Raw genomic sequence first — 27,598 nt, forward strand, 5'->3', positions numbered from 1 at the left:
TTGTTTTAAATCACACACTGTTGTCAATGCACTGTAATTTTCCATTGCTTTTCTACAGTCTAAATTGTCACATCAGGTAGAAGATAAAATAAGAGAACTTTGAGTGCCATATGGCTGACACCTAAAATCTCAGCAATTTGGCAAGAAGAAAGTGGAAAAAGATGAAGTAAATTCCACAAAATTAATGCCATAAGTAGGTGGCAGTTGTTAGTAAAGGAGAAAGAACAAAGGCAAAGGAAAGGAAAAGAATACTGTACACCAATGCTACCAAAGATTTTTCTCACACATGCGTGAAAATCGATTTTGATGTAACTGTCCACACAGTAGACCAGTTTTCCAGGTTTCCTTTTAAAAATCTATTTTTAAGCACAAAGATTTTTTCCCCATTTGATTTAAATATAAAAGCTGAAATGCATCTTGGTGGTGAAGAGGGACTAACTTGCTGCTTTCATTGAGTGCTCCTTCCTCTCTTCCAGCCAAAAAATATGCTGTAGTCTTAAATTTGTCACTTTAATCCCACAAATCACACCCACCTCAAAAGCACTTGGCACTGGCTTTGGTACTGCTGCATGAAATAATTCAAACAATAACATATAGCTGGAATTGAGATGGCCCCAGGCTCAGTTTCTTGTTTCCCCTTGCACTTTTATCTTCTCAGCTGTAAAATGAGAAAAGCAAAACTTATTCCCTATTAGAAAGTGCTTCAAGCTTCCTGTATAAGAATTGGAACAACAAGTCATGGCTGTGGGCTATCACAGTTCTGGTGCTAGATTTTCTAAAGGCTGAGCATTTGTGTAGTTATACTAACCTACATTTTGTTTCATGTTAATAGATTAAACTACATACTCACTGGGCTAATTTCCCTAATGTAATTCCAGAAGTGAGTATAGAGACTGTTTTCTTATGGTTTGGAAAACTGAAAGGAAAAAATATAGCTTACTAAAATCTCTACTTCTACACCTATTCAGGGAAACTTCTATAAATATCTCAAGGTTGATAAGGCTAGAGGAAGGGATACAGTGATAGATGGCTGTGTTGTGCCACTAAAAAACCTTTTGTGGTTTAAACAGACATTTCTTGTGCCCTCCATCATGTATTAATTTATGCCCATGCATGTAATTTTCCTTTCCAGCATGTAAACCTCTTCATGTAACTGTAATTATGCAACATATGAAACTGGAGTCAAAAGCCTGGAGCCTTATCAGATGTCACATTATTCTATCTAAAAAGATAGAATATTTGAAATCAGAAAAATGCCCTCAATGCAGTCCTGGAAGTCATTGATTACTGCAGTCTAATCAGCATACCTGGAAAACACACGAATAAAATGAAGGATGTGAGCAGCTGCAGTTATGGGATCATGTCAATGCAAGAAGCTAGGAATATGCTCAAATCTTTTCTCCTGGGCTGAGATACAGGTCTCTGTTACCTGTAGGACTGAGTGTTTTCATTATTGTCTTCATCTATGAAGCTTCTGTCCTGCTTGCTTTCATGTGTTTACATAGTTTGCACAATTTTATTGGAGAGATGCTGGGATTTGTCAGAGCCTAAGGTAAAAAGGATCAGGACTTCTAAGTACTGACTTCTGAGACAGTATAAATTTTTAAAATAATCTCAGATGGCTTCTAATCTATAGCAGTTCATTAATGAGTGGAATTTTGCATGCCTTGAAGAATCTTTAGGGGCACAGTCTTGCCTCTATTGCCCCCTCCTTGCCTCTTGTGAAGAAAACTGATCAACATACTCCATTTATTTTTAATTGATAGCAGCTCTGGAACAACTATTAAGGTGACTGGCAACATGTTAAATGAGGCGCTGTGCAAACAGTGTATGACACTGTATATTGAGTCTGCATGACCAGATTTTGGTAGTGGAGATGCTACAGGGTGGCTTCTGTGGGACACTGCCAGAAGCTTCCTCCATGTCCAGCAGAGTCAATGCCAGGTGGCTCCAAGATGTATGTGCTGCTGACTAAGGCTGAGCCAATCAGGAATTAAAGTAACATCTCTGTGATGACATATTTGAGAAGAAAAAAAAGTTGTTGAGCAGATGTAATTGCAGCCAGAGAAGTGTGGGGTGAAAATACATGACAGGAATGACTCTGCAGGACATCGAGTGGAGCAGAGAGAGGAAGTGTTCCAGGGGCCAGAGCCAAGATTGCCCTGTAGCCCATGGTGAAGACCACAGTGGGACAGCTGTCACCCTGCAGCCCACAGAGGACCACAGGCTATAGGGATCCACCTGCAGCCTGTGGCAGAGACCCACAGCAGGGCAGGTAGATGCCTGAGAGGCATCTGTGAACCTTTGGGAGGCCTGTGCTGGGACAGGCTCCTGGCAGGGACCTGCAGACACATGGAGAGAGGAGCCCATGCTGGAGCAGGTTTCCCGGCAGGACCTGAGACCTCCTGGGGACCCACGCTGTAGCAGGCTGTGCCTAAAGGACTGTATCCCATGGAAGAGTGACCCATGTTGCAGCAGTTCATGAAGAGCTGTTGCCCATGGGTTGGACTGACGTTGGAGAAGTTCGTAGGGGATTGTCTCCCATGAGAGGGATCCTACATTGCAGCAGGGGAGGGACTCCTGTCCCTGGTTGGCAGCAGAAATAACGAGTGACAAACTGACCATAACCCCCATTCCTCATCTCCCTGCACTGCTCTGGGGAGAGGAGGTAGATCTCAGGAAGGAGGGGAAAGAGGTGTGGGGAGAAGCTGTTTTTAAGATATGTTTTACTTATCATCCTGCTCTGATATTGTTAGTAATAAATTCAATTAATATTCCCAATTTGAATCTCTTTTACCCAAGACAGTATTTGGTGAGTGATCTCTCCCAGTCCTTACCTCAACCCATGAACCTTTCCTTAGTTATATTTTCTCTCGCCTGTCCAGATGCAGAGGGGAGTAACAGAGGGGCTTTGTTGGGTGCCTGGTGTCCAGCCAGAATCAACCCACTACACACTTGAGAACTTACAATTTTTATTTGTAAACTTCTGGGGAAACTAGAAAAATCTGGCTCCAAAAAACTTAAGAGACATAGGACTGGCATGCTGGAGCTCTATCAACACTTGCCAGTTAGATTCAGTAGGACGACCAATGCTAAAAGCTCTTTGGTGTAATGAAAACAAGGCTGCTGTCAGGATGGCTCCATAAGAGGAATGAAGCACTCTTTGGTCCATGTTTGCTGACTTTTGGTGTAATCTCCAAAGATTCTTTATTCCCCTGGCTTTCCAGAAAAGAGCTGGAAAATCAAAAAATCCACATCTGGATATGTCATTATTAAAGACCATCTTGCTGTTTGTTGTCTGACATGTTTCCATAGGTTTTAGTATCAAGCAGGACGCAGAGGCCCCACATAGGTTTAAATTTTCTTCTCCCTTCATTTGTTTTGCACAAGTAGGTCATTGCTTTACTCCAACTATGATAGCTCTGTCTCATCTTTAAATAACTCAAAGAGAACTATATGGGCTCTGCTGTTGCTGGTTATGGTTTCTATCCATGCATGTCCTCCTTCTAACATAATTTGCTGTTCAAGAAAGAAAAACCCTTTTGGCTTTGCTGGGGCTTTGAGGTTTTTTGAGCAGAAAGTGATTAGCAATGAGTTTTCTTAACTTTCTTTGTTTCCATTCAGCCAACAATCAATGAAGTTAACTTGAGATTGTTGTCATACCTCATACTGCCTGATGGCTCTCATCATCCCTACGCACATCAAATCACTTCTGCTCTCACTGGGGCCACTTTCTCTGATTGCTTTCGACCTCAGCTTTTCTTTCAGTCCAGGACTGCTTGTCCTCCTCCAGCTATATCCTTACAGTTAATGAGTCTTCTCATTCATTCAGTCTGTCTCCTTGAAAGTATTTTTAGACTGTGATCATCTCCCTTGAGCTGGCTATTTCTTAAGATAAATGCTATTTCACGTCATCTTTTCTCCTATGTTCCCTGTGCCTTATTACCTTTACATTTTAACTCTGTATCCTCTGAGGATATCTAATGAAGACCTTGTGGCACGCAGGCCTTCAGGGCTGCCCGGCAGTGCCATATGGAGTGGAACACCATGCACTACTTACTTTTTATGAGATTCTTACTGTACATAACAACTGATTTCTGATTTACTTCAGAGTTGCATCCCCTCATTTCCTCTATACTGCCATTGCAAAGAATTCTGAGACCTTAGAGGTGACACCATTTTTTCAGATAGTCCCACTTAAAATACACAAGCCACTAAGCAAACGTCTGTGGTTTCTGTGCAAAGTCTCTAGCAACAGGAAGCTTTTACTTCAGCCACTAGCATTACCAGAGAAGAAATCTGGTGGTCATCTGATTTTCCAAAGCCAGAGAAGCCTAAGTGCTTTATTTTTAAAACCTTTACAAGTATTTAGACATTGTCACAAGAAATCATGTTCCAAAATATATTTGCTATTGCAGCTGCTATGTTATGAAATGCAAATAGTAAGTAATGACTCTTTAAGTACAGAAAATGAGAAGCTTTTATTATTTATCCTTAGAAAACTTTAGAGCCATTGAACAGATTTAGAATTTGTGACATTGCCATTGAGCTCAGCCTTCATTTAATAAATCATAGCTAAGAGCAAGGGTTCTATTCACAGTTGTTGAGCCCTGTTACATTTTCTTGCCAAGGATTTCTGTAGGTATAGAAAGGTACAACAAGAAAGGGATGTCAGGGTAACTGACTAGTTAAAAAAAATACTATTAACTGTTCCTGCAAAACCACTACCCCAAACAGGGCTGTTTGCACACTGCAGAATATGCAGAGAAATAAGCCAATATACAGGGTCGGTCTAGTGTTACATTTTTATAGCTCTTTCCATCCCAGAGGATCTTAACTGTAAAGGCTGTGGCCATCTGAAAGTCCCACCACGACTGCTGTAATCCAGTAGTTTGCTGCAAATGAACCATTTAGCTGCATAAAATGGTGATGCAGCAATTTCCAGCCAGTAACACAGGTGTCTGAGAGGAAGAATAGCTGTGCATGACTGTGCTGCAGTGACTCAAACTGGGCTCTATCTGTGCTTCTGCAAGGACTGAAAGTTTGTGGTAAGGGCAGACAGCTGTAACCCTGGCACGGGCCAGGTATGATCCAGCCCTGATGTGAAGAGGCAGCAGGCTTCATGGGCAACTAATGTTGTACTGGATGAATTCTGTCCTTGCAGAGTGGCCCACTGAAACCTGAGTTGTTTTGCCCTTCTCAGTGTGTGGCCCCAAGGAGCTTTACAGCCCAAGGCACTGTGGCAGCAGGTGCCAAGTGCCATAAACTGCCCAAGATTGCAATGTCCCTCAAAAGCCAAAAGCAGAGGGCAGAGATGTCAAACCATAATTTCTGCTGGTGGAAGGTGGCTTCTAGCTGAAATGTTGAAAGCCTATTGTCATTAAGTCTACAAAAGTGGAGAAGTTGGATCGGCGAGTCTGTGGAACAAAAATAATCCTTCAAGACAAAGTGTATGGCATGAGACTCTATCTCTGGTTCCAGTGTCTAGGTGACTGTCTGCTCACCTTGACACTATTTGGCAGAAAAGGAAAAATTTATGTCAAGATGCTGTTTGTGGGTGATGATAATAGCTGAATTTTCCCATAGCTTTGAGTTGACAAGGCATGAGTTTGGTAGAGTAATTTATATATAGAAATTAGAATGGGTCTGCAAATTAGTTATTAGATGCATTTTTAGACTGGTCATTACATTAAAGCAGGGAGGATGAAAGGACTTGTCAAAAATCACATGATGAAATACTGGCAAAGGCAATAAAAAAACGATAATTTTTTCCTTTGACACATCGATGTGTATGCTGTAACAAATGTATAGAGACAGCTAATGACAGCTAACTGTCAAAAAGCACAATACAGCTCATGTAAAAAATCAGAATACCTTTTATTGTTCACTGTTAGAGAAAATACATCATATTACACACAGAAACAATTGTGTGTTCATGCGAACACACACAGTGTGGAAGGATGTATATCCTCCATGTTTTAGTTATGCAGCTAGGGGTTTTTCCAGTATATTTTCAAGGTTACTCTGCTTAGTTGGTTATTGATTCAAATGTGTATTCAGGTGTAAAGTGGTCAAAGATGGTTACAAAACCCATAGGAATGAGCGACTCCATTCTGGCTTGTGAGAAACTCAAGGATAAAAGCAAGGGGCATTCCACTATCAAGAACACACCAAGAGCCTTTCTGAGGAAGAAATAACATTTTTCATGGCTTTTCAGCATACGCCTAGCCTATTAAAGAGAAGCAATGGATTCCTACCCAGCCCACATAAGCTGATGCAGCTTACCAAAACAGAGGCTTCTCTCCTGCAGCTGCTGGGGAATCCAGTGCTCTGACCCTGGTAGAGATGTTATGGTATCCTTTGTTAAGACATCTGTAAGCATAGGATCTCAGCACTGATCTAATGGGCTGCTGCTGCAGCTAAAAAGCAACAGACACATGAAGTTGAATAATCCCTGTAGTAATTCTATTAACATCCTTAATGGAGTTATAACACGGATGATTTTACCCCTCTGCACCAATGCGAGAGGGAATTGCCCTGGAGAGCCTGTAACTAAAGTGTGTCAGGTATGTCTGAGAAAAGCATTTTTCTGTTTCTTTTAGTGCAAAATGAAGTGCCCTGATGGGCTGGAAAACCTCCCTGTCTTCTGGAATTTTGAACTCTTCACAGCCCTAATGGTGCCGGTGTTCCCTGTGAGAGGGTGATGCATCGGGGCTCTGACACAGCAGCAATGCTCTTGGCACCCTCCCAACTGCTTGCTGTGTGGTCACACTTCCTTCTGTCTCTCTCACAGGTATGCATGGCCTGTCTCATCACATAGCTTCTCAAACACAGCATTTTCATTCACCTTTGTGATGTCCTGTCCTTGTCCCTCCATCTGACCATGATTTTTCTGCTTGATGCTCCCTGTCAGAAGGGCAGCTTTGCCTGGACTCTGTCATTGGACAAAGGATTGCTAAAAATAATTATAAGAGCTACAGTCTTGACCTATCATTGTATAGGGAACAGATCAAGAACAGAAATGAGAAATTCTCAATTTCTTTTTGTTTTCCTCCTGATTTTCTAGCCTGAGGAGAGAAGGTTTATCTGATGCATAAACTATGTTCATAGCCTGTTCCTAGGACAGCTTGATTGCATTGCAGTTCTGTCATTAAGGGCTTGTCAGTATTTTGAGTCAAGAACCATATCTTGAGATGGAAGGGACCCACAAGGATCATTGAAACCCTTTGCCCTGAATAGGACAGTCCCAAGAATGACATCATGAACCTGAGATCATTGTCCAAACAATTCTGGAATGATGCTCTCATGTGAAGTTACCTCATGTATATAAATGCCAAAGAGCCACTTCACAAAACCCTCCCAAAGACTAGACACCAGTTTTACAGTCTTCCACAACAGCCCAAGCTCCTGATGCAGATTTTTAAGACTATATAGGGTGACTAATAGGGCTGGGGACTGAGGGATTCAGACAGGAAGCCACAGGAGGGTCTGACTAAGTTTTCTGCTACTTCAAAGGCTGTTGCCACCCATGCAGGTGCAGTGATGTGACTACTAAGCTGGAGTATCTCACCTAAATGGTTTGTGATTTCCATATAAATATGCTCAATTTATTCTGTTTTATAGCCTATCCTTTCCTCCCACAGTGGCTGCAATCCCAAAAGATGGAGTAGCCCAGCTCTGTAGTGATCCAGGAGACACTGGGAGAGAACAGGGAAGGTGTTGTGTGCGTGGGATGCACACACACACACACGAGGAATTTATTTCTCTTTCTGCCTACGGTAGCTACTCTCCACATTCTGCACAGGGATGAGAAGTCCAAGCAGCCACTTCTTGCCAAAGACTTCTTGCAGGTTCTCCCTCCAGGGCCGGGCTCTCACCACCATTCCCTTCCGCACCTGGTACCGCGTCTGCCCGCGCAGGATCAGCAGCAGCTGGTGGCAGCAGAAGCCGGCGCAGGCCAGTCCAATCCCAAGCCAGAGGTAGAGCATGAGGATGACAAACATCTCAGAGCTAAGGAGAGCTCCTGAAAACCAGGAGGGAGGGAGGACAAGAAAAGAAAGTGCTTAGACACACCCCACAAGCGGTTAACACATCCTCAGGAACCAACAAACCAGCTGTTTTCTCTGGCCACAAGCGGGGAGGTAGGAACAAGACAGGCTGGTTGCTCTAACTGTATTAAATTTCCTTCATAGTGTCTGATGAATGGACCTGCTACAGAAATACTAAAATGATAGTGGTCTCTTGAACACTTTTCCTTTTGCTGTTTATGTGAGGATCTAGATTACAGGGACAAATTCAACAAGAAGTAAAGCATATCTGTAAGACTTCAGCACTATTCTGAACAATGATTAATTTATTTAAGGATTTACCTGCTCATCAGAAGGAATCTAAGATTTCTAGGATTTTGAAAAGACAAGTGGGCCCTACAGCATGTAGATCCTTCTAAGAAGCCTTACTGTTTGTATTAACACAAGGCAGAAATATTTTGGATTTCTCTTTATCTCTCTATATATAAAAATGTTAAAAAAGAAAAATAAATCAATAATGGCTTTCCTACCTTTGGAGCAAGGAAGTTTTCACGTGGATGCAAGAAAGAAACAGAAACCTTTCTAAAATACAATCCAAATTCTTTTTATTAGCTGCTGCTAGAATACTCAATATACTTTGAATATCTGAAGCTCCTAATTCAACTGGGAATTTTTTAATATATATTGGTGATTAGTATATTTGAATAAAATATCCTAGAGGCCCTTTCCTTTACAATGATTTTAGAACTCCTTCTGGAAAATATTAGTATAACAGCAGGTGTCACTGAGTGACCTTTAAGTGTGTAAGCAGAGCTAAACCCATTAATATAAAATTCTCTGTGTGCCCATATGATGTTTATGCACATATTTTGTGCATATTGGTATATTATTAAACACCCATATTTACACACAGACATATTTACACAAAGGAAATTAAATGTGTGTCAATACTGGTATAGCTGATATCTTTTCACTGGTTCCTATAAGGTTTAGAAATAAAAAACTCTCACATGCTTCTCCTCCTCTGGAAGACCGTGGGTTCTACAAGACCACCTGTGATAGAGCAGGGATTGCATGGACAATAGAGGTGTGCTGCCTAAAAGAGGTACATGGGTGCTTCAGGTTTTAAGTTCAACACAAGGGTCACTGGATATGCATCTCTTGCTTCCCTTATGCAGAAGGCTGGATTAGGTGGTATCACCTGGTTTTGCAATCTGTGAATCCCATCTTTTGTACCTGGCAGTGCTGTAAGTGAGAGATTGGGGCAGGCACCTCTGAGGATAATTTGTAAGGACACTGACTACAGCCTCAAGTTTTCAGAGACTGTCTTCACTTGAAAAAGGTGCAGGAATACTTCAATTTTCTTCCTAAATGCAATGTCATCTTTCCCTTCTTATTAGGTCCCACTCAGCTCAGTGGGTTCCGTGTGCAACACAGTGAGAGAAGAACATGCCCCTTAGGATAATGACAAATCCTCATACCAATTCTGTCAGAATAACTTAATCTACCAGGTAAGAAGCCCAGAGCCAAATACTGGATTCTCTGTTCGTCTTTTACTGGACCAGAGTGTGACAGATATTTGTTTTATCCTGCAGCTGATGGAATATGGGGAGAGACCTTTTTTTTTGGATCCTTTGCAAGGCACTTGTAGGCTTTATTTATCTGACTTGCTGAGATTCAACATTCAGGAAGTAATTACCCTTGTTTCCCCTTGAAAATATTAAGCATCTCTGAGCCATCCCTTCCAGATACATGATTTTTTAAACCTTTTCTTCAGGCTACCTACATAAAGCATTTTCTATATATTACTTTGTGTAGTCCAATATGATGTATTTACAATAGTGCTCTCCATTTGCCCTTCAACCCCACAGTCTCTTTTAGTCTTGGATTCTTTTTTTCTCTAAGTGACCCAGTGTGATCTCAAGGTTATATTGCCATATATTATCCATGCCAGAAAAGCTGTATTGTAGGCTCTAGTTATTGACTTTGGGTCAGATTCTGAAATCCACACCTGAGTACAGTCTGGGCAGAATGAGCCAGCTGAAAACTTCCCCAGCATGAAAGCAGGGAACACTTAGTTGACATAAAACCAGCAAATTAACCCTTCATCCTCCTTTACTACTTCTATAGTACAGTGGGCATGATGGAGAAGAAGAAAGATAAAGTTTTTTTCCCTGCTATCATAGTTCTCTGTTTGGATGATACAACCCTTAAGTACCAGTTACATTAGCTAAAAAATACTGTGTGAGCAACCCTTCCAGGTAACTGTTCAAGACTGCATTGTTCTTTCCTGAAATGGAGGTTAAATGTGCTGGTAGAAACCCAGTAGGCCCTTCCTCCCAAGCAGTCCAGACACCACATGCCTGTATCTTGCTGTGTGAGGCAGCAGTTCTCTTCTCAGCAGAACTAGAGGTTTGGTGGGAGCTGCTGGAAGCTGCTGCTTCTCAAGAGTGTTCTAGCTCTTAGCTCTGCACTCAGCCCCATTGTGTCCCACTCAAACACTGTCCACATGCTGTATTGGCACCACAGTTGCTGCCAGCAGAGCTGGGGCTCTTCAGTGTCTCTGCAAATATGTGCCAGGACCCACCACTGTGCAGATGAGCCCTCAGAGTCAGAGAGAACTAATTCCTTGATAATCTCCTCCCATATCCCTGCTCCCCTCCCAGACTGCTGTGCTGAGCAGAGCTTAGGCACAGGGGAAAATCATTCCCAGTGTTTTTAATGCTAGTAAAGCTCATGCAATATTATTTACAAAAATTCTTCTAGTTGGAAAAATTATTCCATAAAAATGTCATGGCAGGATTTAATGTTTATTGTCTTTCAGTGATTACCATGACAAATCTGCAAATTTGCCAAGCAGAGAGATATTTGTTTGTTTTCAGATGGCAGCCCAGCCTGGAATCTGAAAAGCAAGCTAGGGCCTCTCTGGCTCCTGTATTCCCAGCAGTGGAGTCTCCACACTCAGATCTTAACCAACACTTCTGGTGACAATGCACAAGCCAAAAGAGACTCCCTTCTTACTGAGTTCAGCTGAACCTGCAAGGCTAAAATACATGGGATAACTATTTTAGTCTAGTAAAAGCTGATGTAAGTGTACAAGGCAGGAGCTGAGAGCGGGGAGATGGCAATTTTCTGCAGTTGCTCTCAGGGCAGAGTGGCAGCCTAGGCTGCCTGCATAATCCCTTCTCTGAGGTCAGGATCTGTCTAACTCTTGGGTTTGGACAGAGGAAGGGTTGAGGCTGGAGAGTTTGAGAGTGTGTTGAAAGGTGAAGAGGCAAGGCTTCTTGCTCTGCAAGAACAGAGGATGAGTTATGGGAGCAAAATCAGGAGAGGGAAGGATAAGGGTTGTGGAGATTTACAGAAGGCAGGGAGAGAGGGGTAAGAAATAGAAAGAAGGGTAAGGAATGGAAACAAGGAGAAGGACGTATTTGATTTGTTACGGAGCTTTTGCAAAGAGCAGCACAGAGAATTTCCTATGGTTCTCTGTGGACTTGTGTCCCAGACTGGGGTCACAAGACAGGTACCTAATCATGTCACATTAACTCCTCTCTCAGTCTCTGTTGCCTGAACCCCAATTCTCCTGTGCTGGAAGGATAAAAAGATCTCAGTTAGTTTGCACTGCCAGGAGGCAGGAGGTGGGTGACAGTGAAGGGAGTGAGGGGACCTGGATAAGACATACCTGCTGGGATAGCCTACAGGACTGTTCCCACCTCTACCTCTAGGACAGGCAAAAGATCCCTCATACCTGCAGTGAAATCCATCTCTGTCTCATTACAACACAAGTCCTGCACAACAGATAGCTCTATTCTATCACCACCAAGTTGGTTATGGGGCATTTTCCAGAGCCTAATGCATTGGGAATGTAGCTATGGATGTAACCTGGAGTGGGTCCCAGCTTCTATTTCAGGTGAAGCAAAGTCTTTTGGAAAGTCTGGCTGTAGCCTCCAAAGAAGGCCAATTGCCCCTCTTGCCCATTTCCATACCACACCTCCACACAGATGATTACCCAAGGAAGGTCAGGTCCCCCCCATCCCAGAAGCCCTGGAGGAGGAACATGCTCCTCATGTCTGAGCAAGGGGTCCTTACCTGAGAAGAACTGGCTGATGGAATGAGGCAGAAGAGTGAGAAAGGCCAGTGGGTCCGCAAAGGACATGGAAAGTGTAGCAGAAATGTAAGCCATGCCTGCCACCAGGGAGTCAAGGCAAGCCAGGGAGGTGTAGAGGCAGAACATGATGAAGTTTCGCATGTTCCTGCTCCCGATGCAGTTCCCTGTGAAGAAACAGTGGTGGTCATGCCTCTGGGTGACTCTGGCACACAGTCTACAGAAGTGAGTGCCAGGCAAGGCTGAGCCAGGGGACCTGATTCCATCCAGCCAGTCTGCCACTTCGGCTCCTTTGCCCAACTTTAGGTCCTTGCCCAAGTCCTCGGGGGAGTTCTGGATCACAAGGACGTAGTTGCCCAGGGCATTAGCTGAGAGGAAGAGGAAGAGGGCCCCATGCAGCAGAGCAGGAGAGAAAAGTGGGGTGGTGGAAGGGTCTCTGAACATGCTGGGGATGAAGACAAAGATCTGGAGGACGAAGGTCACTAGGGAGATGCACGAGAAGTAGGCTGGAGCGACAACATTGAGCAACCTGAGAACTAGCATTGCGGATTACGTTCCTGCGGGGGAAAGCAAGGAGAGAAGGAACATCACCGCTCCGGCTGCACACTTCATCCTTCCATTTCCTGCCGGGTCCCGGCCCCGCTGCCTTCGGGAAATGCCCTCCGGGGACCGCTCTCCCTCGCCGCCGCCCCACGGCCCCTGCCGGGCCGAGGTAAAGGGACAGACCGTGGGCAGCGACCGCTCCCCGGTTCCCGGAGGAGACACCCCGGCCCCCGCGCCAACCTCCGGGGAACTTGCAGCAGCGGTGCCCCGGAGGGGCTGCAGCGGCTGGAAGGGGAGAGGCGGCTCCCGCGGTGTGCTGGCGATGCGAGCACTTCTCTGTTCGCCTAGCAGTCTCTCTGCCAGGCAGGGTCAGTTTTGGTATTGCATGAGAGGAAAAAAGGTGGTGCTGGAGGAGGGGGGAGTGAATTGGAAAGGAGGGGTGGGAGGAGGAGAAGGGGAGGGGGGAGAGGTTGCTCTAATCCACTGCAATACGGATCAAATCCAGTGCTCTAATTTATCCCTTAAAGCCACGGATCTACAGATTACCTCTATGACCGCTGCCCTGTTCTGCACGAAATTAGAAAATATACAAAACAGCTGGTCAAGTGCTGTCTGGATGCAACCTGCGGCGCTAGGCTACCGAGCCGGGGCAGCCCCGCAGCTGCAGCCGCAGCTGTGGCCGGGCACGACACATCCCCGCCGGACAGGCGGTCGCCCCCTGGCCCAAGGCTCAGCCTACATCGTCGGGACACAGGACAGCCCGGGGGGCCACACGCGGCGGGCAGCGAGCTGGGTGCTGCACCCCGAGCACACCCGCGTCGGCAGCCTCAAGGAGTCCCCAGCGCCGGTGTCTGCAGAGCCCCGGCGGCCCCGGACCCGCCTCGGCCCCGCGGCGCTGCGGGCTGCATGCCGCCACCTTGCAGTCCCCTTGTCCCCAGGCGCGGCGGGAGCCGCCCGGTACCGGCGTGTCTGGCGGCGGCGGAGCCGCTACTACAGCCGGCTATGCCGAGATACCCACGGCAGCCGAGCCGGAGTGCAGCCCGGAGTCTGCCCTGTTCTTCCTCTCCCCTCCTGCTCTTTTCCTGTACCTCTTTTCTCTGCCCCTGCCCTGTGTCTGTCTCTCTCCGTCCAATGCCTCGTGTCTCTCCCTGTTCCTGTCCTTGTCCCTGTGCTTTTCAACCCCGGACTTCTCCTTCTCCCTCCCTCTCCATAGCTCCCTCCCGCGTCCTGTTCTTGTCCGGTCGTCTCCCTTCCCGACCCTCCCCGGGCTCCTGCCCCCTCCCCGGCCCGTCTCCCTGTAGCTGTCCTTTCAGCACCAGCCGCACCTGCAGCAGCTCCGTCCACCTCCCAGCGAGCACAACCCGGCCCAGGAGAAGAGAAAGGTATTCTTGGGCCTCTGAGGTCCTGACAACTCCCACGGGGAGAGCAGAAGGGTGGGAAGAGGCATTCTGCGCCTCCAGCCCGCAGAGCACCGTTCCTCCCCACCGTTCCTGCCAGTGTGGGTGAGGCTGGCAAGGTGAGTTTTCTGTGTGTCCCCGTGCCTCCCCAAAGCTGCCCTGTGGGAACCAGCATTGAAGGCAAGGGGAAATGCGGGGGGAGTCGTTGCAGTCAAAGCCTCCCTTAACACAAGCAGGAAAGGCTTTGATCTCGGCAGGTGGTGCCTGGGCAGTAGCAGCAGCAGCCTGGTGCTGGTAGAAGTTTTGCAGACACGTGTTTGCTCTCTGACAGCTACACACCCTCACCCCCCCCTCTGCCCACCCACGCTCTTCTTGTACTGTCTACACAGGCTCTGTGCATGGCCTCTCCTTCTCCTACACACCTACATGCTGCACCCTCCCAGCTCTCATGAATAGCATCCCTGTCTCCCTCCACAGATGAGCCACCCATGACAGGAGAAGGGGAGAGAATAGGGCTATTGGGCTACAGCTGTGTCCCTGGAGACAGACAAACTCTGCACTGGTGAAAAGTCAAAGAAAAAATCATTTTACATAATCTTAGGTCCTAGGTTTACTGGCCAGTCCCTCAGCACATACTCTGCAACACCACAAGAGACTCTCCCTTTGCCTGAAGGTTCAGAGCAAAATGAAGGTGTGTTTCATGTCTCAGTTTATAGGGAGAGAAGACTGGAGGAGAGATAGGCTGTGTTTGTCTCCTGCACGTGCACTAGCGTGGAAGGTGATGACAGCAGCCAAGTGTTCAAGGGCTCTTTATTAGAAATAACTTTTCTCCCAGGTAACCTTAATGGTTTGACATTTCTGAAAAAAGCAGTGGCAAGTGCAAACCAATCCTGTAGGCACTGGATCTGCAGTGACGAGCAGCTAAGAGACACCTCTGGCAGAACTGAAGGGGAAGCTGCTCAGAGCAGATCTAGTTTTCACTCCCACCTCCCTCATTCTCCTGTCACGACTACTGAGAATAAAAATCCTCCAATATTCCCTCAACTCATCAATTTAAAGTAGACTAAGCCTTGCAATAGAGATACATGACCCAGTCTAGGTTTTATCTTTAAATAATCAGACAGTGTTTTCTCCATATTTTAACAGCTTACATCAAAATAATAATAAAAAAAGAAAATTACAGAGAAGTCTTTTCATGTCATGAAAGACTCTCGACTGAGGGGACTGCATCTCATGAAAGACATTAAGCCTGCCTGCATAGGGAACATCAAAAGCTGTAGCCAAAGCAGGGGGAGGGAAGGGAAGGGAAGGGAAGGGAAGGGAAGGGAAGGGAAGGGAAGGAAGGGAAGGGAAGGGAAGGGAAGGGAAGGGAAGGAAGGGAAGGGAAGGGAAGGGAAGGGAAGGGAAGGGAAGGGAAGGGAAGGGAAGGGAAGGGAAGGGAAGGGAAGGAAGGGAAGGGAAGGAAGGAAGGAAGGGAAGGGAAGGGAAGGGAAGAGGAAATCTGGTTTCCACTGGAATGGAAGATTGGTGAGGCAGATTATTCCCCACATTCTCATTAAAATGCTTCTGCACATTGATGCCTATGATTTGTCAAAATAGTGGATTCATATTTAACAATATAGCAAAATATCCTCTTTCAGTGCTGTTGTGTTGATATTATGAGCTGTTTGCAGTTTGGGGAGAAGCTGACTGGGGATGAATTTGCCTATGTATATGCATGTGTATATAAGACAGATCCGTAAATAAGGAGATTAGCACAGGAAGTAAGCAAAAAAAGGGAACAGCAGTTAATTTGGAGCAAGCATTAAAAAGCAACAACATGTACTGCATGAATTGGGTTTTCTCCTGCTGCAAAATCAACATCATGGGACAACTTGGGTGAGTGGCACTCAGAAATACTTTCTCCCTTTTTCTTTTCATGGTCTGGTTGTGACCCAGGATATGGAGTATTTCCCCATTTTGCTTTTCAACCAGAAGTAAAATCACTTCACTCATGTGTCAAGATTTTCTTGTCTTTTGAGTAAGGCAAGGGTTATGCTATGTGCCTTTGTCTGGAAGAACTTGGCTGGGCATAAGAAACACATGTAAGAGCAGTTTATTGTTCTCATTACCTACTGTGCAGATGTTCTCCAGAAATTAGCACAGCATACCACAGCCAGTCCCTCTCTCACCCCAGCCTTGGTGATTCTGAGTGTCACCACTCCACTCTTCTCTACTGGCCAATGGTGTGCAGGGACTTTCCCTCGAAAGAACTCTTTCCCAATATGTCCCTTTATCAAGCAGGGTAGGAAACCACTGACAGAATCTATCAGTTGTCAGCGAGCTGGTGATTCCATCCTCCCATTCAATCATCTGGGCTACATTTGATAATGACTGGCAGATGACAGTTTTCATAGCTTTGTCCCCAGATCTTCTAATTCTTTGTGCTCAGAGATTTCAAACAGAATAAAGTACTGTTCCAGCTGATGCCATGATCTGGTACAGTCTGCCCAACATCTTTGAAGGTTTCACTTTAAATTGCATCTTAAATTATGTATAATTTCTTCCATCTCAAAAGGAGCATAGCCTTAGCCCACACCGTTAGTTTATTGTTCAAGATACAGTCTGATGGTGATTTTTCTCTGGAATGAGTCATTTAACCTCTGCTATTTATTGTGACATTTTTAAAGAAATGAATTCTCTCTGTTGTAAACCAGGTGCTGCTTGATTTAAATGATCACTTAACTGCAAGTTTTATGAAGTGGTTTCTGGTTTGGTTTGATTTTTCTTTTTCTGGGTAGTTAGCCTTCAAAATTTGAACACCCACAGTGTCTGAAGAGGTTTCCTGTTTGATTAGATAAAGCTAAACGGCCAAGAAAAGTAACAGGGTCAGCCTAATGTCTTAAGTTTAGCAACCAAATAAATACAGCATGGCTGAGCTGCATGACTTTATGCTGACCAGCTTCAAATCTGCCTAGGTGGAGACATGAATGCTGAGAGCAAAAGGGTGCTTAGCCATTTCCTGATTCAGTTCTGGGTTATACTACATAGGTTGTCAGGATCTGATCTTCCATAAACACAAATCTAATGCTAAGCTTCTACTCACAGTGAGAAACGGCCTTCAGAGGCCAACTCAATCATCTTTCCCAATTTTCCATACCCTTGTTTCAAGTTTACCTATCCTTTGCAGACAAAGTCTGATAAAGTCCTGAAGATCTCAGATGATGGAGATTCTCCGCCACCTCCAGGCATTCCATTCAGCTACTTCTTATTAATTCAGAATTTCTTCTTATTCATTTTATGCATAATGTGGCACTCCTTTGCAGCAGTCTAAGGTCTTAGTCCTTATCCCGGCGGATTCAGAGAAAGATAAACCCTTTCCTCACTACAGTCTCTTACATCCTTGAAAGTGGCTATCATGTCTTCCCTGAATGAAGCCATCCAAGTCCTTAAATAATTCCTCTTGGATTATGCTTGAAAACCTCTGAAAGAAAGAGTAAAGGTCCTGGGGTATTGTTCCTGTTGTACAAGCACCTGAGAGGGGCATCCAGCACTGAGGTCAGGCAGACCAATAGTATGGTTTCAGGCAGCTGGGTTTTAAATTATGTAGATTGTTCATTGAGCTGCTTCAGTTGTGCTGAGGGAGGATCTTTATTAACAAAGGAAGAGATGGTAGCATGTTTCCAAGGAGTTGGGATATCGCATTGTTCATGATGCTCTGGTCCATTCTAGCTGGCCCATGCGATGGAGAAACAGCCTATGTGAAAAAAGGGCTCTAAACCACAATTTATGGTGTGCCCTGCTGTGTCAGGAAAGCTGTTGCAAAAATCAACATTTCATTTATTTGCTGCTTGTTGGTGGTGTCAGGAAACAAATTTTTGCAGTCAAGTAAATTTCAGTGTGCCAGAGCACAACAGCAGGAAGAGAAAATATTGATAGGTGGGAAGGGAGTGTTGTGGGAGGGAAGGCACTCTTGGGCCCAAGCTCAGGCCAGGGTTGCTGTCCCTGGCTGTGGTCCACTCTCTCCTCCATCCTCCTGGCCTTGCAAATGCCTCTGAACTCTGTCCTCATAATGGTGTGGGAGTTCTTCCCCTAAGAGACTCAAGATTCTTCCCTTCCAGTGCCTACAGCTGCATCAAACCCTGCCCATTATTCTGTCTCAGCACCAGAAGAATGGCTGAATGCTGCGGCAAAACACCCTATGGAAAAACTCCACTAATGGAAAGAAAAAGAAGGACAAGAGAGGGGGAAGTACTGTAGGCATTTTGTTCCTGCAAAGCTCTGAGCATCCTCTCCAGGTGTCAGGGTGGTCTCGAATTCCCGACATCCTCAGCAGGCCTCAGTACCAGACGCTATACCCTGACAACAAGGTGTCATGCTGCCACTTGATGAGACTCTTCTTGCTTTCAAGATACTTTGACTGTCAGGTAAAGTACACAATAAAACATCTCTAAAAACATCTCAGCTGACTGATTTGGAGCTCCTGAGCCATAATGCTCAAGCCAACTGAGCAGACCCATCACTCCCAGGTGACTATCATGGAAAGTTATTGGAGCAAGGTTCCTGACATTCTGCACAATTTACAGGCAGGACATTGCAGGAACAGAGCTCTAAAGGAGTAGAAAATTAAACTAATAAATGCAAATGGCGTTCATTGCAAGGGAGGATTAAGCCCCAAACTAACAGGCATTAATACATGAGGATGGTCTTCCGAAGAAATCAATGTCAGTAGAAGCAGCTACTGCTCCAGAAATTGTGCACTGTCCTTTTTCACAGGTCTAGCATCTTCCTTTTCACCTCCAGCTGGCTATCCAACCCTCGTCTGCCATTGCTGGATTCTTTGAGCATTGTGTCAAATTTATACTGGGTGCAGGAGCACCCAGTATAAATTTGTTCAAGATGCAGGAGCCCTGGTCCTTCTTTCTGCTTGTGAAGTATCAAGCACACCTAGGGAATCCTATAAATAATTAATAACAATAACACATGCAAGTATTCATAACCAAGTCATTGTTTAAGTAGTGAATATTCAGCGCACACCAGATGGTTCTTCTTTCACTGCCTCCAAAATGGAAATGACCAGTTACTAAAGATAAAATGTTCCTTCCCTCTGCTACTTCCCTAGGGCTCCTACTTGTTGTTCTCTTGTAGAACTGCTCCTCCCTAGAGAAAAAAGCCTTTCAGCCTTGGAAACATTGAAATCAGATCTGAAATATGAAATGTTTGAGCAGAAGCTGCAGATAAATGAACACAGTGTTAAATCAATTCCAGAAAATAGACTTGGATAAATCCTCCTGCTGGCTGCAGCAGTGCTCTTGGGAAAAGCAATCTCTCTCCCCACTGTCACATGGCTGCTGCCTCTGCTATCAAGATGTCCCTCCACTGGGTCCGTAAAAGCAGTTCCTAAATTATTTTTGCTCTTCAAAAGTGGTAGCCAGCAGCCAGTGCACTACATGTACTGCACATGACCACCACCCAGCCACACTGCAGGTGGCAATGATTTTAACTGATTGATTTTAACTGTTGCTACACAGAGGGCCAGACGCTGCCTGCTTCATTTCCACGCATCCCAGTGGCTGCAGTTTTCATTTATGATCTCTTACATAACACGCATTAACAGTGCTGGGAGCAGAGACCAGGCCCTCAGCCACTCAATGACAAGTCAAACCATCTTGCTTCTTGCCTTTCTCTGTCCCCATGTGCAACACATAAATTTGCCCAGCTCCATTGAAGGAGATGGTCCCATGCCATGCCATGCCATGCCATGCCCTGCCATGCCATGCCATGCCATGCCATGCCATCCCATCCCATGCCATCCCATCCCATCCCATCCCATCCCATCCCATCCCATCCCATCCCATCCCATCCCATCCCATCCCATCCTTTGGTAAGAAAGATACTGGGCTCAAACCATGGCAGATTTAGGAGGACCTTGAGCCCAGGCACTTCATTTTCCAAGCCACACATTTCAGCCCCAGATTTGGGGCAGAAGAAGGGCCATTATCTCTGCCAGTCAGGTGCCCATAAGGAGGGGATTCCCACACTGATCCCCTAGTCCAGGTGCATTCTGTGCAGCTCTGAGCTACACACTTGTTCAGAGCCATCACCAGCCAGTGCATGCTCTGGGCAGCTCTCTGTCCCTGCTGGTGAGGAATAGCGGCTTTTCCTGGAGCCAATCTGCTTGCTTTAAGAGAAGAAATTCAAAGTACTGTTTAGGAAGGAGAGGCAGAACTATGTCCTCTTCTCAGGAGGCTGGAGGCAGCCCCACACTCACCTTTTCCCAGCCCCCCTGTGACCTGGACTTTCAGAGGAGGCAGCTCTTTCTCTGTGCCAGAATTAAGGGGGTGGGGCTGGGCAAGCTATCTCTACAAATGTTGGGAGCAAACCCCAGGCCCCTGAGGCCAATATCACCTCTGGGCTAGGCTGGGCTGAAGAGTAAACCTTGTTCTAGGAATATCAACTGCCTAGATGAGCCAAGAAAAATAATTGAGATGCAACTTTCTTTTTTCAGCTGTAGGAAAAGAAAGCCGTGATTTGGTCAGGCTGTTTGGCAGTTTCCAGGAATCATCTGGTGAATTCAGTATCAAACAAATGAAGACCGTAGCACTGCTTTGAGTAAGACTAAGGTTAAGCTGATGGCACTGCATCAAGGTCAACTACACATGAGTCTGCCAGAAGAAAGAGCATGCATGTGTCAGATGGTAATTTCCCTTATCCCCAAGCTTCAGGGCACCTCCAAAGGCCAATGGTAGTCCAAGAACTACAGAGGCACTGTGGTGTCTCCTGTGGAACAACACCTTCAGTCATATTCTCCCTTCTTGCAGAGGTAGTGACTGAGTGAGGAAAACCAAAGGACTTCACTGGAGAAGCAGTGGTTCTCCTCAGGGGAGGACTGTAGGGGGTAACTACTGAGGATCACAGCACAAATAGCAAGAAGAAGCATGAATTATACCCATCTGAAGACCCACTGAGGAGCTAAGGAAGGAAACAGAAAAATGAGGAGTAAATATAAGGGAGAAGTTCCATAACAGTGAGACTTGGCCTTTCTCCAGACTTGTCTTCACTTGCTTCTATCAGATTCCTGTCTGGTGGATTTGGGGTAAGCACAGCAAGTAGCTAGGTTTCCAAAATGCATGCCAGAAGCTGAAGCCAGAATCTGCTTCACTCACAACTTGGGAAAGGGAGCTATCCCATAGAATTGGAGGGGGTAGCAGACATCTTCTGCTCTGGGAGCAGAGGAAGCAGTGGCTGTATACTGGACAGCAGGGACAAGGTCACTTTCAGGTGTTCAAGGGGACCAGGGCCAAGAAAAGCCCTGTGGAGAGCTCAGGCAGAGGGAATTCTGGCATGAGGGGAAGGACAGAATATAAAGGAGCTGGGAAAAAAGAAGGGAAGAGATGAAGATGCGAGGACAGAGGGGATTTCGGTGTGATGTGAAAGCCGGAAAGAACATGGGTGGCCGGGGTCAGAATGATCCAGCAGACAGGCTGGGGTGATCTCGGGGATGAGAGGGTCAGGGGGCACTGGCTTCCCAGGCATCCTTCTGGCACCGACCGTCCTCGCCAAACCTCCTCGGGCACCCGCCCTCTGCCCGGCTTTCCAGCTGCTGCTTGCCCCTCTCCGACACAGCCAAGGAAAAGCTAAGGGTCCACGGGTGACAGGTGAGTTGTCACATCCTGAGAAAAGACCAGCGGGGTGCTGGGGACAAACTGGCACATGGAGAGACACAGCTGCCGGCACGGCCCGGCCCGGCCCGGCCCGGCTCTGGGCGTGGCAGGGATGCCGGGCCGGGCCGGCAGATGGCGCCGGGAACCCGCCGGGAGCTGCGGGAGGAGGGAGCGGAGTCAGGAGGTGCGCGGAGGAGAGGGGAGGAGTGCGTGGCTTGCCCGCAGTCTCACCGGGCGAGGACGTTTGTGGATGTGGGGTGTGAGCTATACACCTGTTTAGGGCCACCACCAGCCATCCATCACCACCCAAGAGAAATCTCTGCCCTGTCTCCCTCTCCAGCTCCGCTGGGGAGCCCCCAGCCCTGCAGCTGGGATCAACCTTGGGAGGGCAGCTTTCTTCCCGAGCAGGACCCACATGCAGAGCAGCATCCCCCAGCCACAGCTCCCCAAATTGCCGCTGGTCAGGACTGCAATCTTCAGTACAGGAGGATAAAAGATACATCAGATGTGAATCCTACCCACTGTAGTGGAATGCTCTTTTGCAACATGGCTAAATATGCTCCAGGAGTCCTCCAGGCTTTTGTTTGGGAGGTGCAGTGCTTTCCCCTTGTTTGTTATGCCACATATTACATTGGTCACCAACAGAGAGCAAAGAGCTGCAGCATCTGCCTTGTTTCAGTATGGTGGAGCTCTTCCTGAAACACTAGCAGATCTGCTGAAGCAGTGGCAGAGCTGCCAGTTGCTGAGCTACGTGGGAAGGTGGATGAGGGACCAGAGAGATGTGGGGCTGTGATCAGTAGTGACCACCACTGTTCTCCTTGTCTGGGGTGGCTTTGTTAGCCATAAATTGCTTGTCATTCACTCATATTTCCCTTCTGGTTTCAGTTCAGTTGAGCATTCCCAGCTTCTCCCAGGTGTAACTCCAGCCTGATAAACTCCATATTATCTCCACCTGAGTGGTCCCTTCATTTCAGTGCATGTGGAAAGGAAGGGAGGGATAAAAGAGATGCAAAGAATAGAACCACAGAATCAGAGTGGTCTGGGTTGGAAGGAACTTTCTACAGCACCTAGTTCCAATGTCCTGCCATCAGCAGGACACCTTCTCTACAACAGGTTGGTCAAAGCCTCATCCAGCCTTGGCCCTGAGCCTTTTCAGAGATGGGGCTGACACAATTTCTCTGATCAACTTGGTCCAGTGCCTCACTACTCTCACAGTAAAAAAAAAATTTCCTAATATTTAATCTAAACCTACTTTCTTTCTGTTTGAAGCCACTGCCCCTTGTCCTATCACTACATGCCCCTGTAAGAGTCCCTTTCCAGCTCTCTTGTACGCTGCCTTTAGGTATTGGAAGGCTGCTATAAGCTCTCCCTGGAGCCTTATCTTTTCCAGTCTCAACAACCCCAATTCTCTCAGCCCATCTTCACAGAAGATGAATGAAGTTGAACGTAATAAATTATACACACAGTAAAAACATAGATAAAGCCATCAGCATGAGCAGGGAAATTAATAAATAATTCTTTGTTGTTGACTAGGCTCAAATGTTGACCACATGTTCCAGGCAGAGAAATGAAAGCAGCTTGTCAGTGGGTCAGAAGAGGCACAGGGAGATGTTGTGTCCTTCATACAATGTGTAGTTTCAGCAGGGAACATCTTGCTGCAAAGTGCTGTGGATGCACATTTGCATTTTATATGCTTCTGAATCTCTTTCAGAAACAATGTATTTGCTGGTGAATGGGAGAGGACACTAAAGGAGCATCATCCACCTGCTCTGTTATTACGCTCCTCTCAAGGTGTTTGCTGCCATCCACTTCCAGAAACAGAATTACAGGGACACAAACCTGTTTTCTGACCTAAAACAGCCCTCCTTCTTTTTTCTTTTTTAATTTTTTTTTTCTGGCACTATTCTTTACATAGAAGAAAGGCCAATGAGCTATGTAGAAAAGAAGTTTTTGTTGAATATTTTGTTTATGAGACAGCCTATTTAGAGTAAATGACTTTCACAAAGGACTGTGCCACTGTGCATTAGCTAGCTGCGCTGCTGGCAACTGTTTTAGCCAGGGAGAACATCAGTGCATTGAGTGTTTGCTCCCAGGAAGGCTGGCATGTGGGCAGAGACACAGCCTGCATGCAGAGCCCCATTCGGCCAGAACAGTATGGTTCATTACATGATGTGCATCTTCCTGACTGCCTCTCCTAGCTCAGCCTGTTAGCTTACATCTTTCCCCTCTATTCCACAGTCATTCTCATTAAAACTACCACCACTTTTCCCTTGTCTATCTGGAATCAGTCTTTCATTGCTCTAAACATCATAAAAATGCCATTTCCTGCTTCAGAAGGTCAAGTGCTCAGCCTGGATCTTTTTCTCCTATGTCAGGAATTACCAGTTGCATCTCTTGAAGCAGAGGGGTCATTTCCCTGAGATTTCCAGAAAACATTTCACTCTGACCCATGACCTCCAGTTCAAGCTCCAAATAACCATGTATTTATTTTGTTTCTCTCTCATACATATTTGTCTAAGAGAGGGAGGTGTATTTTACACTGAGTAAATGAACCCATGTTCCTTTCTGCATCCATCTCCCCAAGGAAGTGACACAGCACGTCCTAGGCTTTGAGAGCAGACACGAGAGGCCACGTCAGAATGTCTGGTGTTGAGGGTAGGTGAGCAGCAGGCCTGACCTCTGGCCAAGTGCAGACTACCTATTTGCAGAATAATGCAAGGATGTTTGATGCACAAAAGCTGGATTGGAGCTATCAAGTGCAAGCCTGAATGCCTAGCTCTCCACTGGGTCTTACTTCAAGGAGGTATGTGAATTGTTCCATGTTGTTAATGCAGTACTGGGGTAGGGGAAAAGTGGAGGAACATTTGATTAGTGGCAGGTTGTTGGGGGTGAAGAGAGAAATGCCCCAAGCAAGAAGTTGCACCATTTGCTTGTGGTGATGCAGGAGCAGGTAGGAGCATCCACAGAGACACTGCTGCAGGCAGTAGTGGCTGACAGCCAGGAGGGCTGGGGATGGTATTTTTGAAGATGACCATGCTGGGTTTAGGCTGCAGTGGGGACTTGGACAACTTCAGCTGCCTGTGCTGAGGGCCCAGTTGTGGTGTCTTTTGGAGCAGGGCTGGTGGTGTCTGGGCAGCACCATGGGAATATCTTGCTTACCCAGGCCAGCCAAGGAACAGAGATACAGAGTCACAGAGTCACAGAGAAATCCTGTGCCTGCAAGTACTGAACCACACTGTCCCACCTGACTGGTAATTGGGAAGAGCCAATTAGCATATTTTAATGCAACTGATTAGTGCATGGTCATGCAGCCTGGGTGATTTTTGAAGCAGTTTTGAAATTATAAGCATGCAGACACCAAACCACAAGGGAGCTGACATGGGGGAAAGACGATTTCCCAGAGTAGTAGCTGCAGCCCCAGTTTCTCAGCTATTCCCAATGGCAAGCTGCCTTCAAAGAGCCCTGAGAAGGTCTGGGGTGAGCACTTGAAAATTAAGAAATTAACTTTTTTAATTAACGGAACTGAGGTGGGTGGTGAGATGGTGGCTCAACCTCTGCTGGAGCTCTTCTAGCTTCTGCTTTTGCACAGCTTAAGTCCCATGGTCTCCTGTGGGAAGGAATCCTTGGGGCGGGGGTGCCCGCCAGGCAGCCCCAGTGGAGGGCACGGAGCCCTCCCCGGCGCAGGGGGCTGCGCCTGTGCGGCAGCCGCCTCTGTCGGGGGTCGGGAGGTTGTGCGGGAGGTGCTGCCCCTCATTCGGGCTCTGGGAGTGGGCCGTGGGGCAGCCCGGCCGAGACGAGGCTGGGGCTTGGGCTGCCCCCTTCTCTGGCCGGGCTGGGGCTGGGGCTGCCTCAACCCGGGGTGGTACCCGCAGCTCCCCCGCTCTCCAATGTGCGCACTGCCAGGAGCTGCTGCCGACAGGAGCTCCGTTTCCTTAGTTACGGCAGGCAGGAGATATTCCGGGAAGGAGGCAGGCAGCGCTAGGAAAGGCCGGCAGGTCTGGGGGGAGACGGCCCTGCGCGGGGCCCGGGCTTCACCAGCCCCTTGCACCGTGTCGGAACTGCCTGGGCTCCATGTCCCGGGTGTCCGCTCGGTGCCCCGGACTCCAGATCGAAGAATGCCGGGCGCCCACGGCCGGGACTGGAGTCGGCACAGAAGTGCTGCAGGGCCGTGCCGGGGGGAATCCAAGCAGCGCCGCGGGGAGAGCGTAGCTCCGACCTCCGCAGGTGTGAGCTTCCATCTCTTCCCGGGGGTAATCCCCCACTTATCCAGGGATGAGAAGAAATTAATTCGTGCTTTTGCAGCATGAAAATAATGTAATGATTCTATCAGCCCTCCAAGGAAATAAGTAATTCTCTCCTAGAAGCTGTTTGCAGATAAGAAAGTCAGGGACCACGTGCAGGACTGTGCTATGCCATTTTGTGCTTCTGCCCATTTCAGGCCTCACCTCTGTATCCAGGGCTGCCCACACTGCAGAGCCCCATGGAGCCCTGCACTGGCTCCCAGCCCTGCACCACGGGGGTCGGGGCTCTCTTTGATGGCTGCCTACAGGCAACCATTTGCCACGGGCTGGCATGCTGTGCTCACCACACTCCAGCTGGCCCACTCATCCTGGTGGGGGGCAGCAAGCATGGGGATATCCTGGCAGAGCCATGTGCCACGCCAAGCTGGGCTGTCAGCCTGGGACACAAACATGGTCTAGCTGGCTCCGGGTGGAGGGATCAAGGACTAAAGGGTGTTTTCATTGCCTGACCCTTCAAATTTGCCACCGGTCTGGGCAAATTGCAGTTTTCCAGTTTCATAAGCATCAGCTCCCTAGGGGTATTCAAAGGCACACCTCCAGCTAAAGGCCACACCTTTGCCAGTATTTAGCTCTGAAGCCCAGAGATACTGGTGCTGCCCAAGGGTAAACCAACAGCTTTTTAAAAAAACATAGACACAATAGCCTTTTTCTACAGATGTCATTCTAAGGAACAGTCACACCATCTTGCTCGAAATGTGTCTAGACAAATTCAGCCTGAGTCCCTCAGTCTGCCTGAAGAAATTCAGCATAAATATTAAAGCCAGAAATGATGGAAAGGAGGAATTACAATTGGGAGATTCATACAGAGCAGCAGGATGCAGTGCTAGAGTCCCAGCTGCCCAACAGCTCCTGTGCCTCATCCTCCTGCTGCCTCTGGCTGCAGCTCCACATCTCTCCCCCACTGCTGCAGGGTTATAAGCAATGCAGGAAGGAGGTATGTGCTCCTTCACACACAGAGCTGGAGCTGAGCCACACACCACTCATTGTTCTTAGGCATGTGGAGGACTTAAAAACCATGAGCCCTTGTGAGACCACACCTGTAAGGCTCTTCTTGGGCCAAAATGGCTCTTCATGGACACTGAGGCCCAGTATATAATAGAAAATGAAAGAGTTTTTCTGCCTTTCGGGGCTGCTCTGTATTTCCTTTTTTGTTTATTATTCTATTCTATTCTATTCTATTCTATTCTATTCTATTCTATTCTATTCTATTCTATTCTATTCTATTCTATTCTATTCTATTCTATTCTATTCTATTCTATTCTATTCTAGCTAGGCACAGTCTGGGCCAGAGGCAGAAACAAACAAGTATCTCCAGGGAATGACACAGAGGCAAGGTCTGTACAGCTTTGGGTGATCCCTGATGTCTTGGCAGTCCAAAGGAAGGGGAGAGGGTGCTCCTTTGGGACTGGGGCAGCTCACCAGCAGCAAGGTTGCCAGATCTGCTCAGAAGTCAACATTTCCCAGCACCTTAAGTGATCAAACATGTTGGCTTCCACTTCAGTAAGTCAGAGAAGCCATGCTTCTACATTGCTCAGAAGTAGGGGATCAAATATTGGGGACCCGGTGGCAGATCACAGTCATGAGG

General features: G+C 46.9%; 1 protein-coding gene across 1 annotated transcript; it reads right to left on the reverse strand.

Moving 5' to 3' along the window:
• Window positions 1–7,712: 7,712 nt before the first annotated feature.
• On the reverse strand, window positions 7,713–12,893 carry ZDHHC22 (zinc finger DHHC-type palmitoyltransferase 22). The gene is made up of 2 exons (XM_009101867.4): window positions 12,114–12,893; window positions 7,713–8,023 (listed from the first exon to the last, which is right to left on the reverse strand). The coding sequence occupies exons 1-2, from the start codon at window positions 12,670–12,672 to the stop codon at window positions 7,758–7,760; spliced, it is 825 nt and encodes a 274-aa protein (XP_009100115.1). The 5' UTR covers window positions 12,673–12,893; the 3' UTR covers window positions 7,713–7,757.
• Between the last annotated feature and the right edge of the window lie 14,705 nt (window positions 12,894–27,598).

The sequence above is a fragment of the Serinus canaria genome, chromosome 5, assembly GCF_022539315.1.
Source record: "Serinus canaria isolate serCan28SL12 chromosome 5, serCan2020, whole genome shotgun sequence".
NCBI lineage: Eukaryota > Metazoa > Chordata > Aves > Passeriformes > Fringillidae > Serinus > Serinus canaria.

Excerpts from the sequence above, each read along its gene's own strand:
- ZDHHC22 (XM_009101867.4), bottom strand. The coding sequence starts at position 12,672 with ATGCTAGTTCTCAGGTTGCTCAATGTTGTCGCTCCAGCCTACTTCTCG. Across the intron at positions 8,024-12,113 it reads CATCAGCCAGTTCTTCTCAG|GAGCTCTCCTTAGCTCTGAG; the intron begins GTAAGGACCCCT and ends CCTGGTTTTCAG.